The sequence below is a fragment of the Sceloporus occidentalis genome, unplaced genomic scaffold (genome assembly GCF_023333645.1).
Source record: "Sceloporus occidentalis isolate IW3139 unplaced genomic scaffold, rSceOcc1.0.p SCAF_40, whole genome shotgun sequence".
NCBI lineage: Eukaryota > Metazoa > Chordata > Lepidosauria > Squamata > Phrynosomatidae > Sceloporus > Sceloporus occidentalis.
This window is the reverse complement of record NW_028317020.1, coordinates 230,487-245,225: the sequence shown is the minus strand read 5'-3', so window position 1 is coordinate 245,225 and position 14,739 is coordinate 230,487. Positions and strand designations below refer to the sequence as shown.

The 14,739-nt window shown below is 41.4% G+C and overlaps 1 protein-coding gene across 1 annotated transcript; it reads right to left on the bottom strand.

Annotated features, from left to right (window-relative positions):
- Positions 1-357: 357 nt before the first annotated feature.
- Positions 358-10,346, bottom strand: RHBDD3 (rhomboid domain containing 3). Its single transcript, XM_089489418.1, has 4 exons — positions 10,208-10,346; positions 9,114-9,493; positions 7,737-7,930; positions 358-499 (listed from the first exon to the last, which is right to left on the bottom strand). The coding sequence occupies exons 1-4, from the start codon at positions 10,344-10,346 to the stop codon at positions 358-360; spliced, it is 855 nt and encodes a 284-aa protein (XP_089345544.1).
- Positions 10,347-14,739: the final 4,393 nt, after the last annotated feature.

Here is a 14,739-nt window from a genome sequence, read left to right as displayed (position 1 = left end):
ACTTTGTTATATGTTCTTTACACGTTTTATTATTTTAATCCTCCATGGAAGGGGAGCACATTGTATAAATAAAATGATTTTTTAAATTGAAATCCAGGTTGTTTTGTTATGTTTCATAGGTGGAAACTGTGTATATCAAGTCAGTCCTGAAAGTGATTTTGGTGGATTGGAGACACTAAGGTTTATCAGATACAAAGTTTAGTAAACACCCGAAGAGGCTAAATGTTACTCCACCAACATCGTGATAGCAAAGATATCTATTGACTCTTTTGGCATATCTTCTTGGATATGAAGATATGATAGCACAGTGAGGCTATGTGAAGCGTTTGCACATATTTTCCTTGGTTATAGTACTCCTTATCTTTCACTGGTCACATTAATGTCTTCGCCAACCTGTCCCTCCACAAGCAGGGACACCGCTCTGTCCACCTTCCCAGTAGCTGCTAATGCTACCACCGCAGGTCCTGTAGGGAATCCCATCTGTTCAAGCTGCTGGAGCCTGGAATCATAAGAAAGGAAATGAGGGTAGGTGTTGTTAAATGTGATTAGAAATTAAGCTGGTCCGAGTGAGAGATACAGATTTGCCTCCAACAAGATAGCTGCTGCCCTTCCCTCTTCTTGTCACACAATGCTTGCCGTCCCTTGAATGGAGGGGTATTTCTGCTGCCCTCTCCCACTGCACAGGCAGAGTAAGTCATAGGTTGATGGTGTGCATGTACTGTGAGTGGAAGGGTGCTCCTGGGAAAAAGTACTGGCAAGGGACAGCAATGCTTCTTCCCTCTACAGCAGGGGTGGGCAATTAATTTTCCCATGGGGCCACATGAGAAATTGGAATGGTTTTAGAGGGCCAGACCTCTACAAACTACAAACTCCGAAGCCTTGTCCATTTTGTTAACTTATGTGCTGTTTAATAAAGTTATTCAAGCCTACGTCATTGGTAGAGGTGCTTGAATAAGTAAGGCCTGAATAACTATTAGCACAGCACAGAAGTGAACAAAATGAACAAGGCTTCGGAGTGCATACCGTATTTTTCGCTCTATAAGACGCACCTGCTGATAAGACGCACCTAGATTTTAGAGGAGAAAAAAAAGGAAAAAATATTTTGAGCTAAAAAATGGGCTAAAATATTTATTACAATAACTGAATAAGCTATGAACACAGTAAGACACACGCAGTAAGACACACACAGACACAGTAAGACACACACAGACAGTAAGACACACACAGACACAGTGAGACACACACAGACACAGTAAGACACACACAGACACAGTGAGACACACACAGACACAGTAAGATACACACAGACACAGTGAGACACACACAGACACAGTAAGACACACACAGACACAGTAAGACACACACAGACACAGTAAGACACACACAGACACACACAGACACAGTGAGACACACACAGACACAGTAAGACACACACAGACACAGTGAGACACACACAGACACAGTAAGATACACACACACACAGTAAGACACACACACACAAACACAGTAAGACACACACACACAGTAAGACCTCCCTCCCTAACCCCCCTTCTCAGTATCTCCCCTCTAACTCCCTAACCCCCCCTTCTCAGTATCTCCCCTCTAACTCCCTAACCCCCCCTTCTCAGGATCTCCCCCCCCCCGCCCCGGTCACTTACCTTAAACTCCTGTGTTGGAAGCGTGAGGCGTTTGTCTCGGGTGCCGGCGCTTCACTGCTGATCGCCGGCGTCTGACGTCATATGCCGGCGCCCAGCGTAAAGCGCCGGCACCCGAGACAAACGCTTCCAACACAGGAGTTTAAGGTAAGTGACCGGGGCGGGGGGGGGACACCGGACTCATTGGTGAGTCACCAGGACACTCTTTGCGGGCCGGTCCGAGCTATTCAGCGGGCCGGATGTGGCCCGCGGGCCGTGCTTTGCCCAGGTCTGCTCTACAGTCTATCCACCTATTACCCACTCTGTATGAGAAGGTTGTGCAAGGCTGTTCAGATTTTTTTACATCCGGTTAATGTAATTTGTGGAACCTAACAACTTTATCTAGGTGTGCAAATAAAGGGGTGTACTATTATTTTTATATATGATCTCCTAAGTGGCCCTCTCCAAATACAGTTTTCTGGAGATGCCATCGAAACGAAGAAGATACACATAAATAGTACTTTTAACTCAGGTCTCCAACAGGCAACTCTCAAGCTACTAGTGGCTGGAGAATGGAGACGGCAACTGTATATATTCTAGCACCTCCAAATGAAAGAATAAATATCAGCATCTCAGTAATAACAGTGTTCTCTATTTCAAAGGCCTTTGAAAGTTAGCAATGTAAAATGTCAGGCCGTCTAGGTGTAAAACATTTACTGAACCGTGGCTAAATAGACAGTACCACTCCATATGGCAGTTCCTCCCATGCCAACAAATGAAATGTCATGTATTTCTATCAAAGTGTAATTGCCTATACCTAGGCATTTGTTTCGTATACCTAGACGTTAAAACACAGCCCAAGCAGATTATGACAAAGTACGGAAAGAAAAAGAGGATCTGAAAATAAGAAATGGATAAACAGCAGTGGATAAAACATTAGTGCCCCAAATGTTATGAAAGAGGAGAGTTCTTTCACGGATAATCCATAACTCGGAACTGTCCCGCTTTGACCCAGACTCAAAGCCCTGCTTGTCTGGGTCAATTTTTTTCTCCCAACAGGAGAGGGGCATGCTGCCTTATTTTGCCTACCACTTGTCCAGTTCAATTCCATTAAAGCAATACTTCTTAATACAACATATATTTGATATATACTGATATGACTTCACAAAAGAAGAGATGATCTAGAGCAGACCTGGGCAAAGCACGGCCCGCGGGCCACATCCGGCCCGCTGAATAGCTCGGACCGGCCCGCAAAGAGTGTCCTGGTGACTCACCAATGAGTCCGGTGTCCCCCCCCGCCCCGGTCACTTACCTTAAACTCCTGTGTTGGAAGCGTTTGTCTCGGGTGCCGGCGCTTTACGCTGGGCGCCGGCATATGACGTCAGACGCCGGCGATCAGCAGTGAAGCGCCGGCACCCGAGACAAACGCCTCACGCTTCCAACACAGGAGTTTAAGGTAAGTGACCGGGGCGGGGGGGGAGATCCTGAGAAGGGGGGGTTAGGGAGTTAGAGGGGAGATACTGAGAAGGGGGGGTTAGGGAGTTAGAGGGGAGATACTGAGAAGGGGGGTTAGGGAGGGAGGTCTTACTGTGTGTGTGTCTTACTGTGTTTGTGTGTGTGTCTTACTGTGTGTGTGTGTATCTTACTGTGTCTGTGTGTGTCTTACTGTGTCTGTGTGTGTCTTACTGTGTCTGTGTGTGTCTCACTGTGTCTGTGTGTGTCTTACTGTGTCTGTGTGTGTCTTACTGTGTCTGTGTGTGTCTCACTGTGTCTGTGTGTGTCTCACTGTGTCTGTGTGTGTCTCACTGTGTCTGTGTGTGTCTTACTGTGTCTGTGTGTCTTACTGTGTCTGTGTGTATCTTACTGTGTCTGTGTGTGTCTCACTGTGTCTGTGTGTGTCTTACTGTGTCTGTGTGTGTCTTACTGTGTCTGTGTGTGTCTCACTGTGTCTGTGTGTGTCTTACTGTGTCTGTGTGTGTCTTACTGTGTCTGTGTGTGTCTTACTGCGTGTGTCTTACTGTGTTCATAGCTTATTCAGTTATTGTAATAAATATTTTAGCCCATTTTTTAGCTCAAAATATTTTTTCCTTTTTTTTCTCCTCTAAAATCTAGGTGCGTCTTATCAGCAGGTGCGTCTTATAGAGCGAAAAATACGGTATGCACTCCGAAGCCTTGTTCATTTTGTTCACTTCTGTGCTGTGCTAATAGTTATTCAGGCCTTACTTATTCAAGCACCTCTACCAATGACGTAGGCTTGAATAACTTTATTAAACAGCACATAAGTTAACAAAATGGACAAGGCTTCGGAGTTTGTAGTTTGTAGAGGTCTGGCCCTCTAAAACCATTCCAATTTCTCATGTGGCCCCATGGGAAAATTAATTGCCCACCCCTGATCTAGAGCATCAATAGTACTAAACAATGTTTCAGCTCCGCCACTGGAGATCTTGATAAGAGTCCCCAAGAGGTAATGAAAGATCAAGTTTCATTACAATTGTCACTATTAAGATATTTCTGGTGTGCCCACTTTATTCCTTCATATGTTTCATTTGGCTAGAAGAAGCACCCAGGTTATGTCTATATTAATTTATTTGACCAAAATCAGTTGGCACCTGACCAACACATCTATAAGATCTTGTTGGACATCCCATTCCAAAACCATGGGCATTAATATGGAGCTTACATCACAAAAGCTCGGATTGATGAGACACAGACAGAGATTTCTACGCCTAAGAAGATGGATATTAATGAAAAGGTTGCAGAGAATAAGGAAAATTCACAGGATAGCGAACATCAACCTGTAACCTTATATGAAGTTATGTTAACTGGAGCAAATTACCCAGAGCTTGCTACTCAAAGAGATGCCTACAAAGGGGGGAAAAAAAGTAAATTAGAGGAATTAGATCTGAAGATTATTGAAACTGAAGATAGATCAAGATGCAATAATGTGAGGATTAGATTTATTCCAGAGGAAATATAACAAATGAATTTGGGGGCTGGGGGTCCTCAGAGATTACCTTAAAGAACTAGGTGTTGTTACTGATTTTATAACTAATTTTTTTTAGAAAGCTCACAGGGCTACAAAATCCAAAGCTCTGCCTGAAAAAGTCATTCATAAATTCTGAGATATTCTTAAAGCATTCAGAGAATCAAGTATTAAGGATGGAACCTATGCGGATAGAAAACTATTTACAGACTTGTCTTACCGCACTAGGGCGAAGAGAAAGTCCCTTTTCCGGTCACTAACTTCCTGAGGAAACATCAGATACAAATGGGGACCTCATACGAGGCTCATAGTCATGAAGATAAGATAGAGCCTTTTGGTTCAATGATTGACTCAAATGACTGGCTTAATTTAATAAGGTTTAGAAAAGAGGCCTAATTGAAAGGGAAAAGTCATTTTCGCATAGCGCTTTTTAGACCTTTGTAATGACACAATGCGGATGACTGATGATTTTGATTAATGCTAGAGAATTTCGATTTAAAGCACTGTACCTTGATTATTCATTTATAGGTATTTACATAATATGTTCACATGGAAGATATTTTTTCCCTTTTTTTCCTCCTGCACATAATCTTAGGACTCTATGATAATACAAGCGGATGATCCAAATGATTTTGGTGTAAACTTAGTCAATTTGGAACAAAGTTTTATATTCTGGCCTAGTAATTTATAGATATTGATTTATAGACAATGTTCACAGAAAAGACACTTTTTAAAACAAGCATGCAATTTATGTGTATTTGTATTCCTTAACGCTCTGTATTGTGTGTAACAATCTATGGGGATTGGTGTATGAAAAATAGGTACACAGAGTTCACTCGGAAGCTGTGGCATTTTTTTATTATTATTATACCCTCAGGGAAGATAATTTTTTTTCTAAAGAACCATATTTTTGTGTATCTGTAATCTTTATGGCACTCTTATGCTCATAATAATTTATGGGATTGTGTTATTATTTTTCTCTTTCTTGAAGTACAGCACTTTTTTAGGTCTTTGCAATAAAATAAGTAAATGACCCACGTGATCTTACACACACATTTCTAGTTACTGATTTATAGAACGTTTGAGGCACTGTATGGCACATTTTCTTCTAATGCATTATACCTTGCCTATCTGTATCGTTTAATGCACTGTTTCACAGAGCCGTAGCTGCTTCTTTTGCCCCCAAAGCAAGAACAAAATTCCCCTCCACCACTACATTTTCACAGTTTTTTTGTTTTTTTTTAGGAAACTAGATAAATAAATAACAGGGAAAATGATGATACACTACATGGACAAAAGTATTGGGACACCTGATCATTACACCATCAGGGACTTTTATTATGACATTGCACTCTAAATAGATAGACATTAATATGTAGTTTGTCCCTCCTTTGCAGCTATAACAGCTTCCACTCTTCTGGGAAGGTTTTCCAGAATATTTTGGGCCATTTCTATGGGAATTTTTGTCCATTCACCCAGTAGAGCATTCTGGTATGTCTCCTCCAGCAAACCGAGACATTTTGGACAATGCTATGCTTCCAACAGCATGACTTTGCCCTAGTACACAAAACAAGGTCCATAAACACATGGTTGGATTAGTTTGGTGTGGAAGAACTTGACTGACCCGCACAGAGGCCTGACCTCAACCCCATCCAATACCTTTGGGATGAAATAGAGCGGAGATTGTGGCCAGGCTTTCACGTCCAACATCAGTGCCTGACCTCACAAATGCTCTACTGGATGAATGGGCAAAAAAAACAGACACACTCACAAAATCTTGTGGAAAGCCTTCCCAGAATAGTGCAAGCTGTGAAAAGGGGGACCAACTACATATTAATGTCTATGTATTAAAAATGTGATGTTATAAAAGTCCCCATTGGTTTAATGGTCAGGTGTCCCAATACTTTTGTCCATATAGTGTATTAAAACTGCAGAGAATTATAAAAAAATTATAGAAAAGCAAATGTATTCACATTTTGTGGTTTTCAGGGCCTGAGCAAGTGCTTCTCATGAGCTTCATGGGACATAAGGGACAAAGGGGCAGTAAAGTAACCACTCTAGAGGTTGTGTACTATAATCCCCATTATGCACATGCATGTGTCACAGCATAACCCTCATCAACGTATAGTGAGCCAGACATGGATATGATACAGTGCAGCTCATAGTGAGCATAAGCACATAGTGAACCTGATATATTAGTATATATTGAGCCAGACACTGATGGTTGTACTGTATAACTCCCATCATGATATATTAAGCCAGATACTGATGATGGTACAGCATAACTCCCATAATCATATACTAAGTCTGATAGTTGCACAGTATAACTCCCATCAAATATACTGACCCTGACAGTGGTGCAGCATAACTCCCATCACTATATTCTGAGTCAGACACAGATGGTGGTACAGCATAACTTCCATCACTATATACTGAGCCTCATATTGACGGTGGTACACCATAACTTCAATTACTATATACTTAGCCAGACATTGATGGTGGAACTAAAAAATGAGCCAGTCAAATAGTTGTGCAGCATAGCTTTCATTGTATACTCTTGCTGAGAACTACCTATGATGCTCAGCAGGTATCATAAAAGACATTTGGCTGGTTGGGACGCTCTCTCATATTCAGCGTCTCCCTACGTTCTCTGCTGACCGATTTCACCTCCCTGTCTTCCTTTTCCGCAGCACTAAATGCTTTCTTCTTCTGGGGAGCAGAAAGCAAGTCCTCAAATTGGCAGAGCCTCCACGCAACCCTCTTCCCTGTTTCTCCAATTGGGGAAGAGAGAGATGTGCAGAGGCTCTGCCTTGTTGAGGACTTGCTTCCTGCGCCACATCACAACTATGCCGGAGGCTCTTCCTACAGCTTTCCTGTTTTCCACGTAATAATTTATTGTGGTATAGAAAAATTCACATACGCTATGTTGTAAGTTACCCTTTTTTTGTAAACACATATATATGTGGTGTAAGATTCCACAATAATACAAAGATAAGAACTACAGAACTTTTTACAATACAATCAATACAATCTTATGTTTCTTACCAATTCCAATTTAGCCACATTTTCTATATATATTTTTTGCAATACGCCCTCCTTTATTGTTAGCACTTGCTTACCTGAGTGCTGAAACACTAGACTTGTGTAGAGTTGGTTCCTTTATTCTTTCTTGTTGCTTATATTCCCTCAGAGATGCTTGGATCCCAGCCTTTAGCATTTCATTTTCCAGTGCCTCTGGATCTCCAAATGGAATGGAAACAGGAGACTCTGTGAATCTGGCAAGGAGGGCATCTGGGATAAACACTTCTGCCAGCTGCTCATCCGTAAGGAGGACAGATTGGTGCACATCTCTAAAAGACAAGAGTCTGAGAGAAACACATATTTAACAAGCATTTTCTTTTACTATCTTCCACAGACTTTGAATGGAGAGTTTGCATTAGAATTCCCCTTAACCAGCAATGTCACAAGTTTTGAAACACAAAGTTACATTAAACTGTCACAGACAGGACCTTCAGTTCGAGAGTGGTTCTGAAGCACCCAACCTACACAATAATTACTGTTCACCAGAGCCCGAGTCTAATTTGTAAGCAACATGAAGGTTGCAGCAATGTATGAACATTTTTAAGGATGTGAATACTTTCGTGAATTATTGAATTAGATTGGAAATGCTATTTACATGATGTTCTCGAAGGTGAGTTTAATAATACGCACCTCTCTTCTGCCCTCTCTTCATCTCTATCAGGGTTCACTGACCCTTTATTCCTTGAAGGTATGAAATGTGCAAGGGGCAATAATGCAAGACTTTGAAATATTTGGATTCTGTCCAGTGTCACTCTCCATGACTCTGACTTCTGAAGACATGAGAGCGATGCTGAGCGGACTGTAAGAAAATGTAAGGAAAACGCTGACCGTGCAAAAAAAAAAAGAGTAATCCACTCCCCAAATACACACTGTACATTAGAGCCCTGTGCGGGACTGTTTTTTTTAATCCCACCTGCTCCTGCTGAATTTCTGACCATTACTGCCCGCTACCGCGTGTGTGCTTGCTGGACTAAATAATAAAATGTCACTTGGGAATATTGCAGAAAATTGTAGTTATGTATAAAAATATTAAAAGCATGATGGTTACAGTAAGTAAAATTTTGCCTGTGGCCTTAATGTAGAATACCTGGCCTTTATACATAAGGACGCAATTCTGCCACTTAGGACACGGCAGTTAATTATGTCTAAAAGCAGCACTTTACCTCTTATGTAACTATATTATAACACAATTCTTATGTTTTGCAATACTTGTTATGTCTTGTTTACCCAGCACCGTAGAATATCATGGCACTACATAAATCAATAAATAAAAATAATGATTTATTTGTTATATTTTGGCACACAAAACCTCAATCAATATTTATACATTAGATACACTACATTTCATAGCATGATTTTGTACTTCTTCATTCACATTCACACTTCACTTATTTTTGAAATAGAAGGATACACACCAGACCAGCAATGACCCCACACACATGGAGAAGCAGGGAAGATTGTGGGCACAGGATAAATATAGTAACCAAGACGCACCAGGGTAGTAACATCATCATCCTTCTGCCCAGTCGTCGTTGCAGTGTTGGGCGTTCTGCCGTCAGTATAGCCAACTGGGAGCCCACGTAGCCAGAGGCAGGGGCAATAGAAGAAGGCAAGAGCCAGGAAAATAGGAGATAGAGGGCAGCACAGCCCACAGTGTACAGGCAAGAAAGTTGTAAGTAATACAGGGTGCCCAGACATTCCTCCAGCTCGCCACAAATAATGAGGAGGAGAAGCAGGGAGATGAGCAAGAGAATGATATCAGGTGCACACAACACATGGGTGAGCAGACGATGGCCTAATATAAAAAAAAATAAACACTTTAATAGCACTATACAGTGTAGCATATGTATACAGTGTAGCATATGTATACAGTGAAATACATTCATAGTATGGAAGATGTTTTGTATGTAAAGATAAAACTTTTAGTAATATGTTTTGTGATGTGTTAACAAACAAAATAAATACAATTTATACAGAGAGGGAAGGCACATTCTATAATTGTACTAGTTTGCGGTAGCTCCACACCGTCTTCTTTCATAAGCTTAGTCTAATGACCAGTAACACAGTAGGAGATTCTGCTCTCTCTAGCAAAATGTGATCATATGGAGTAGACACATCTCATAGCGCAAACTGAATAAAAAATAAAAAAAAGTTGTACACTTTGGTCACGATAATCTTCTGGGAATAGTTTATATAATAAAGGCTGTCCTTTTAATGCATATAGCTCATAGCATTTGAATTTGGCCCTTTCGAAAATGCATAGAGGGGGGGGTGCGGAGAAGTTAATTGCCATGCAGGAGATGAGCTGAACGTCTGACCATAAAGGAGGTCACATGACGTGACATCAGGTGACCCTAAAGCAGTATTACGGCAGTTCCTGCGTTTTGTTGGCTGGCTGCTACAGATGCAAGAAATTTCACGATTCCTGGTATTGACGATGTCCCCTGTACACTAAATTGCCCTTAAATGAATTAAAGATAAGGATGTTATACGGCTGTATGCAACTCACCATCCCAAACCTCTCTTAGGGTTTCTAGGTGTAATCCCAGTTGTTTGCAGTTTGACAGCAGTCCTCCACATGTCATCACAGTCAACAAAAAGCAGCAGCCTAAAGGAGGCACTCGTGCCAGCAGCAATCCTTTCAGCATCTCCACAGATGGGACATGAGACCAATGTGAAGAAGACAAAATAGACCTTTATAGAGAAATGATCTTTTCGTCACTACAAAATCTGAATACAGTAGCGTCATATCCATTTAACAAGTTTGCAGCCTCAGTGAACATTTCTTGCACGAAGGGCTTGCCAATTGAAGCAACGTCCAAGAAATCTCTCCACATTAACAATGCGTTATTCTTGCAGAAGACACTCAGGCCGGCTGTTAATTCATAAGTAAAATCGGTAGGTTGAAATGTTTAACTCACCTGGCATCTCCAGGTTTATTGGCTATACCTTACAATCTTTGTTTAACAATACAATTATAGTAACTGTAACAACATACAACAATAACGGCATATGAACTGTATACGAAACACCTCTAGAGGGCACTTAGTGCTTATTTTTCAGGCACCGGTATAACAAACTGTTTGCTTTAAGCAATCCAATTTCTCAGGCATGAACTACATCTCTCCCAAATTGCTAATCATTTGATGTGGTTATTTCGGAAGATTTTTTTCAGGTGATTTATGTCAGTATACTGACAAAACATGCTGGTCGTGGGTTGTGTACTTCTTGGAATATGTGGGTTTTAAGTGAGCAAGAGGGAGAAAGTATACAAAATGGGGTAGAAAATTCCAGAGAAGTGGTGCAGCATGTGTGAAAACCTGAATAAACAAGTGGAAAGCGGTAATAACGGTAGAAGAGAGGCGCAGGTCACAGGAGGATCGAAGAGGGCGAATAGTAGCATTTTAATTGGATATTAGAGATAAAGGGGTTACAGAGCTTTTAAAGGCGCTATAGTTCAGGGTATGTTTGAATTTAATTTTGGAGAGTATGAAGAGCCAATAGAGCAACTGGCATAGAAGGGGAGCAGATAAAGAGCGGTGGGAAAGGAAACTTGGTCTGGCAGCAGTGCTCATATTGGCTGGGGGGGTGGGGGCCGGTTAGTAGGGAGTTGCAATAGTCCAGATGGTATATCACTGCAGGAACATAACTGCACTGCGGAGTAACTTTATATTCTGGATTTTTCTGTTTGATTTTCACTTTGTATTGTAAGGGCATCCGGATGTTTGGTATCTGTTAGAGCCCTTCATAGCACTGAAATGTCAGATCCCAAGCTGGTCATTGCTCTATCTCCTATATCCCTTGTTTAGAAGTCTTTACACATATCTAAAGAAATTCCATGCACTGCAGGAAACAGTGGAAACAATTCAGTTAAAATACTGCATAGCAGGGACAATTTAACCATTTCAATAACGAATGGTGCTGAACCGCTATAAAAACCTCACATAAAAAGGCGTGTCACTGTGGGAATTGTTGGGGGTGCTGGGCAGGTATTAGGCTAGGTTTCCACTTGGTTTTTTTTTTTGCTAAAAACGCCCATAAAAACGCCAATTCAGCCATACGGCGTATTTTTTGTGAAAAAACGCTGCAGCCAGATGTTAGCTGTTCTTCAATAGGAAATCGCACAATGCCATATCCACTTGGCGTTTTTCTGTTTGGCGTTTTTTCAGTCCTCTTTGGCGTTTTTCTGCTTTTTTGGGCTCTGTGGCAGTTTTTCAGAATCGCAGCATGTTGACACTCTGGCGTTTTTTGCAAGGAAATCTTGGTGTTTTTCTCCAATAGAAGTCTATGGGAGAGAAAAACGCCATGAAAAAGCCATGTGGGTTTATTGCCTTGGCGTTTTTTATGGTGTTTTTTTCCCACAGTTACAATGCAGAGGACGGACCCAGTATCTGTGTGTCCTACGAGAAATAGGCTGGAAACAAACAGTTTCACACAAAACAAAGCTCATATTGAATTTTACACCATTTTTAACAAACATGCCATTACAAACAAACCAACTGGATCCTGCGTGCCAAAAGCAACAGCAAACAATTTGCACCATCATTGGGGGCCAATCTTCCTAGAGGAGCTGACATTCGGAATAAAGCATGCCTTACAAACCACAGAAAAGAGACAAAAGGGTCCGCCGGGGCGTTTAAGTAGAACTCTACCAAGGACATGACATCAGGAGTGGGCAGATACTCGCCATTTATCCTAATCCCTTTTAGCCGGGTGAAAAGTCTAACTTGTAAAGGCTGGAAAAACTGCCTAAGGTCAAAAAAGCAATTTCCACAGAAAGGCTAAAACGCCAGAAAAAACGCCAAAACGCAGTGGCAGTTTTCTTGGCGTTTTTCATCAAGAAAAAAACGCAGGACAAAAACCCAAGTGGAAACCTAGCCTTAAATTGATGGTTCAGGGTGGATTAGATGTTTGCTTTATGCCCGCCTAGCGTGATTGGCAAATGTCACAATGATCTGCCCTCAAAATGAGAAAGAGCATTTGAGGTGATGCAATATCGTTAGAGAAAATAAGAAAGGGTTTGTACCGAAAGTTATGGTGTGTGTACTGTGGTAAAGTTTAGGATGTAAGTGTGGTTCAGCAATCGAGTGAGATGTAATAAGAAAAAGGAAGAGAAGATGAAAAAGAAAAAGGGTTCACATAAACCTTTTTATGGCTATAATGCGTACATTTGTAGAGACTATTGTAAATGAAAGTCTTACATATAAATAATGATGGGCAATATTTAGGTAGCGCATAGGAAGGGTTAACCCCTTTGCATGTACAGGTAAATTCATAAAAGATGAGGCAAGATTTCCCTTAGCATGTTCCTCGTCACAGGTATAACGGTGTTATAATATGAATGCCCAGACATTCCCTTCTGGTAGGCGTCATTGCTGACTACCGCCAGAACCACTCTAGAGGACAGAAGAGACCCTGCAGGGTCCGTATTAATCCTGCTGGGATCTCAGATTGCTCCCCCTGCTGGCTGAGCGCACACATTGAGAGCGAGAAACAACATTTCTCGAACTTGCAAGAAATGGGGGAAAAGTATGTATTTTTTAATGACAAATTTACTGAGGGTTATTTGCTTAACATAAAGTACTAGAGAATACAAATAAAATTTGACGGAGACAATTAATAAACATGTGGTTCACATGCTTCCATTTACAAATCCACGCAAAGTATTATCTTAGATGTATGCGGTTTTTCCATATTGCTGACAATATTCCTTGATAAGTGAATAAACCAACCTTTAGTAAATATGTGCTTTTGGGCAGTAACAGATAACAAGGGTGTGTAGCTATAAATGGTATATGGCTAGTTTGCAAGTTGCAGTTGATCTCCAAAAACCAAATGCACAGCAACTTTTACTGTGTCGTACTAGCCTATTGTAGTTTGCATTTCAATAGGACAGCGTGTTTCACGTGCATAATTCTGCTTCAGCAATTCATGTGGCCTCAATAAGGGAGTGGAGGGGGGGTTAGGTGTTATGTATTGTTTTATATAGCACCATCATATTCTGCAGCGCTGTACAATGGGTAAACAGGACATGACAAGTCGTAAAAGGCAGACTTACAGAAACAACAGGTGAAGAGGGCCCTGCTGAAAAGGGGGGTTTTCCTAAACAAAAGTAATTTGTAACAGGGATGTACACTAATCAGCAGCACACATTATTCTTTGGGTTATAGCATCTCTCTTGGCAGTTACAGCAAAACAATGGCATCTACGGCAAAAAGTGCTTATGTAAGCATTCCTTTATGTAAAGGCCATCGCAAAACCGGTGTGTAAAATGTAATCCAATTACACGTATGCCACGCCATGGCATAACATAAAGGGGGTCTATCCACTAAAGGAAGATCAGAGATACCTCTATTTTACTTTATATTATCAAAGGCCAACTTCTTCTAGGTTCCAGCCCAGAAACGGTATGGTTGATTCTGTATAATGCATAATCAAGTCTGTGAAGGTTTTTAAAAGTCTGTTTACACAATGAATTATGCATTATACAGGGCCAGCTCAGACCTTCTTGTTAAACATACTTGCTAGCGATGGCCCTTCACGGTTAAGACCACAACTCTCCCTCTAAAGAATAGGCGCCCACAGCCCCGTTGGCTATGGTTACGTTGTTGCATAACAGCGCTCCTTTCACCAACATGGTCTTACAATATTCTTAAAGCCATTGCTTCCCATTTACAACCGAACCTCCCCCCCCCCCTACGCGGCCATTTTAACCCAACGCCCACCTTCGGTGTCGTACCCCTAACGTTAGTGGGTCACACCACATTCTCACTTTCAGGGGGGAACTACAGATGGATTGAGCCCAGTATCCATTCACTTCTCTAACAGTTGATGTTACACTTAATAAACCTGAGTCTAACCATTTCAATGTCGCTTTTCTAAATCATTACGTTCCGTTTATGCTTGGCGATGTCAGCTCCAGGAAGGTTTTTTCTTACCCTAATCCGGCTGCGAAGTGGTATGGCCCTTTGGTGTAATGCTTGCGCATGCGCAGCGCGCTTTCCCCACATACAGGCGCTGAAGCAGTCGAGGGTGTGCAAA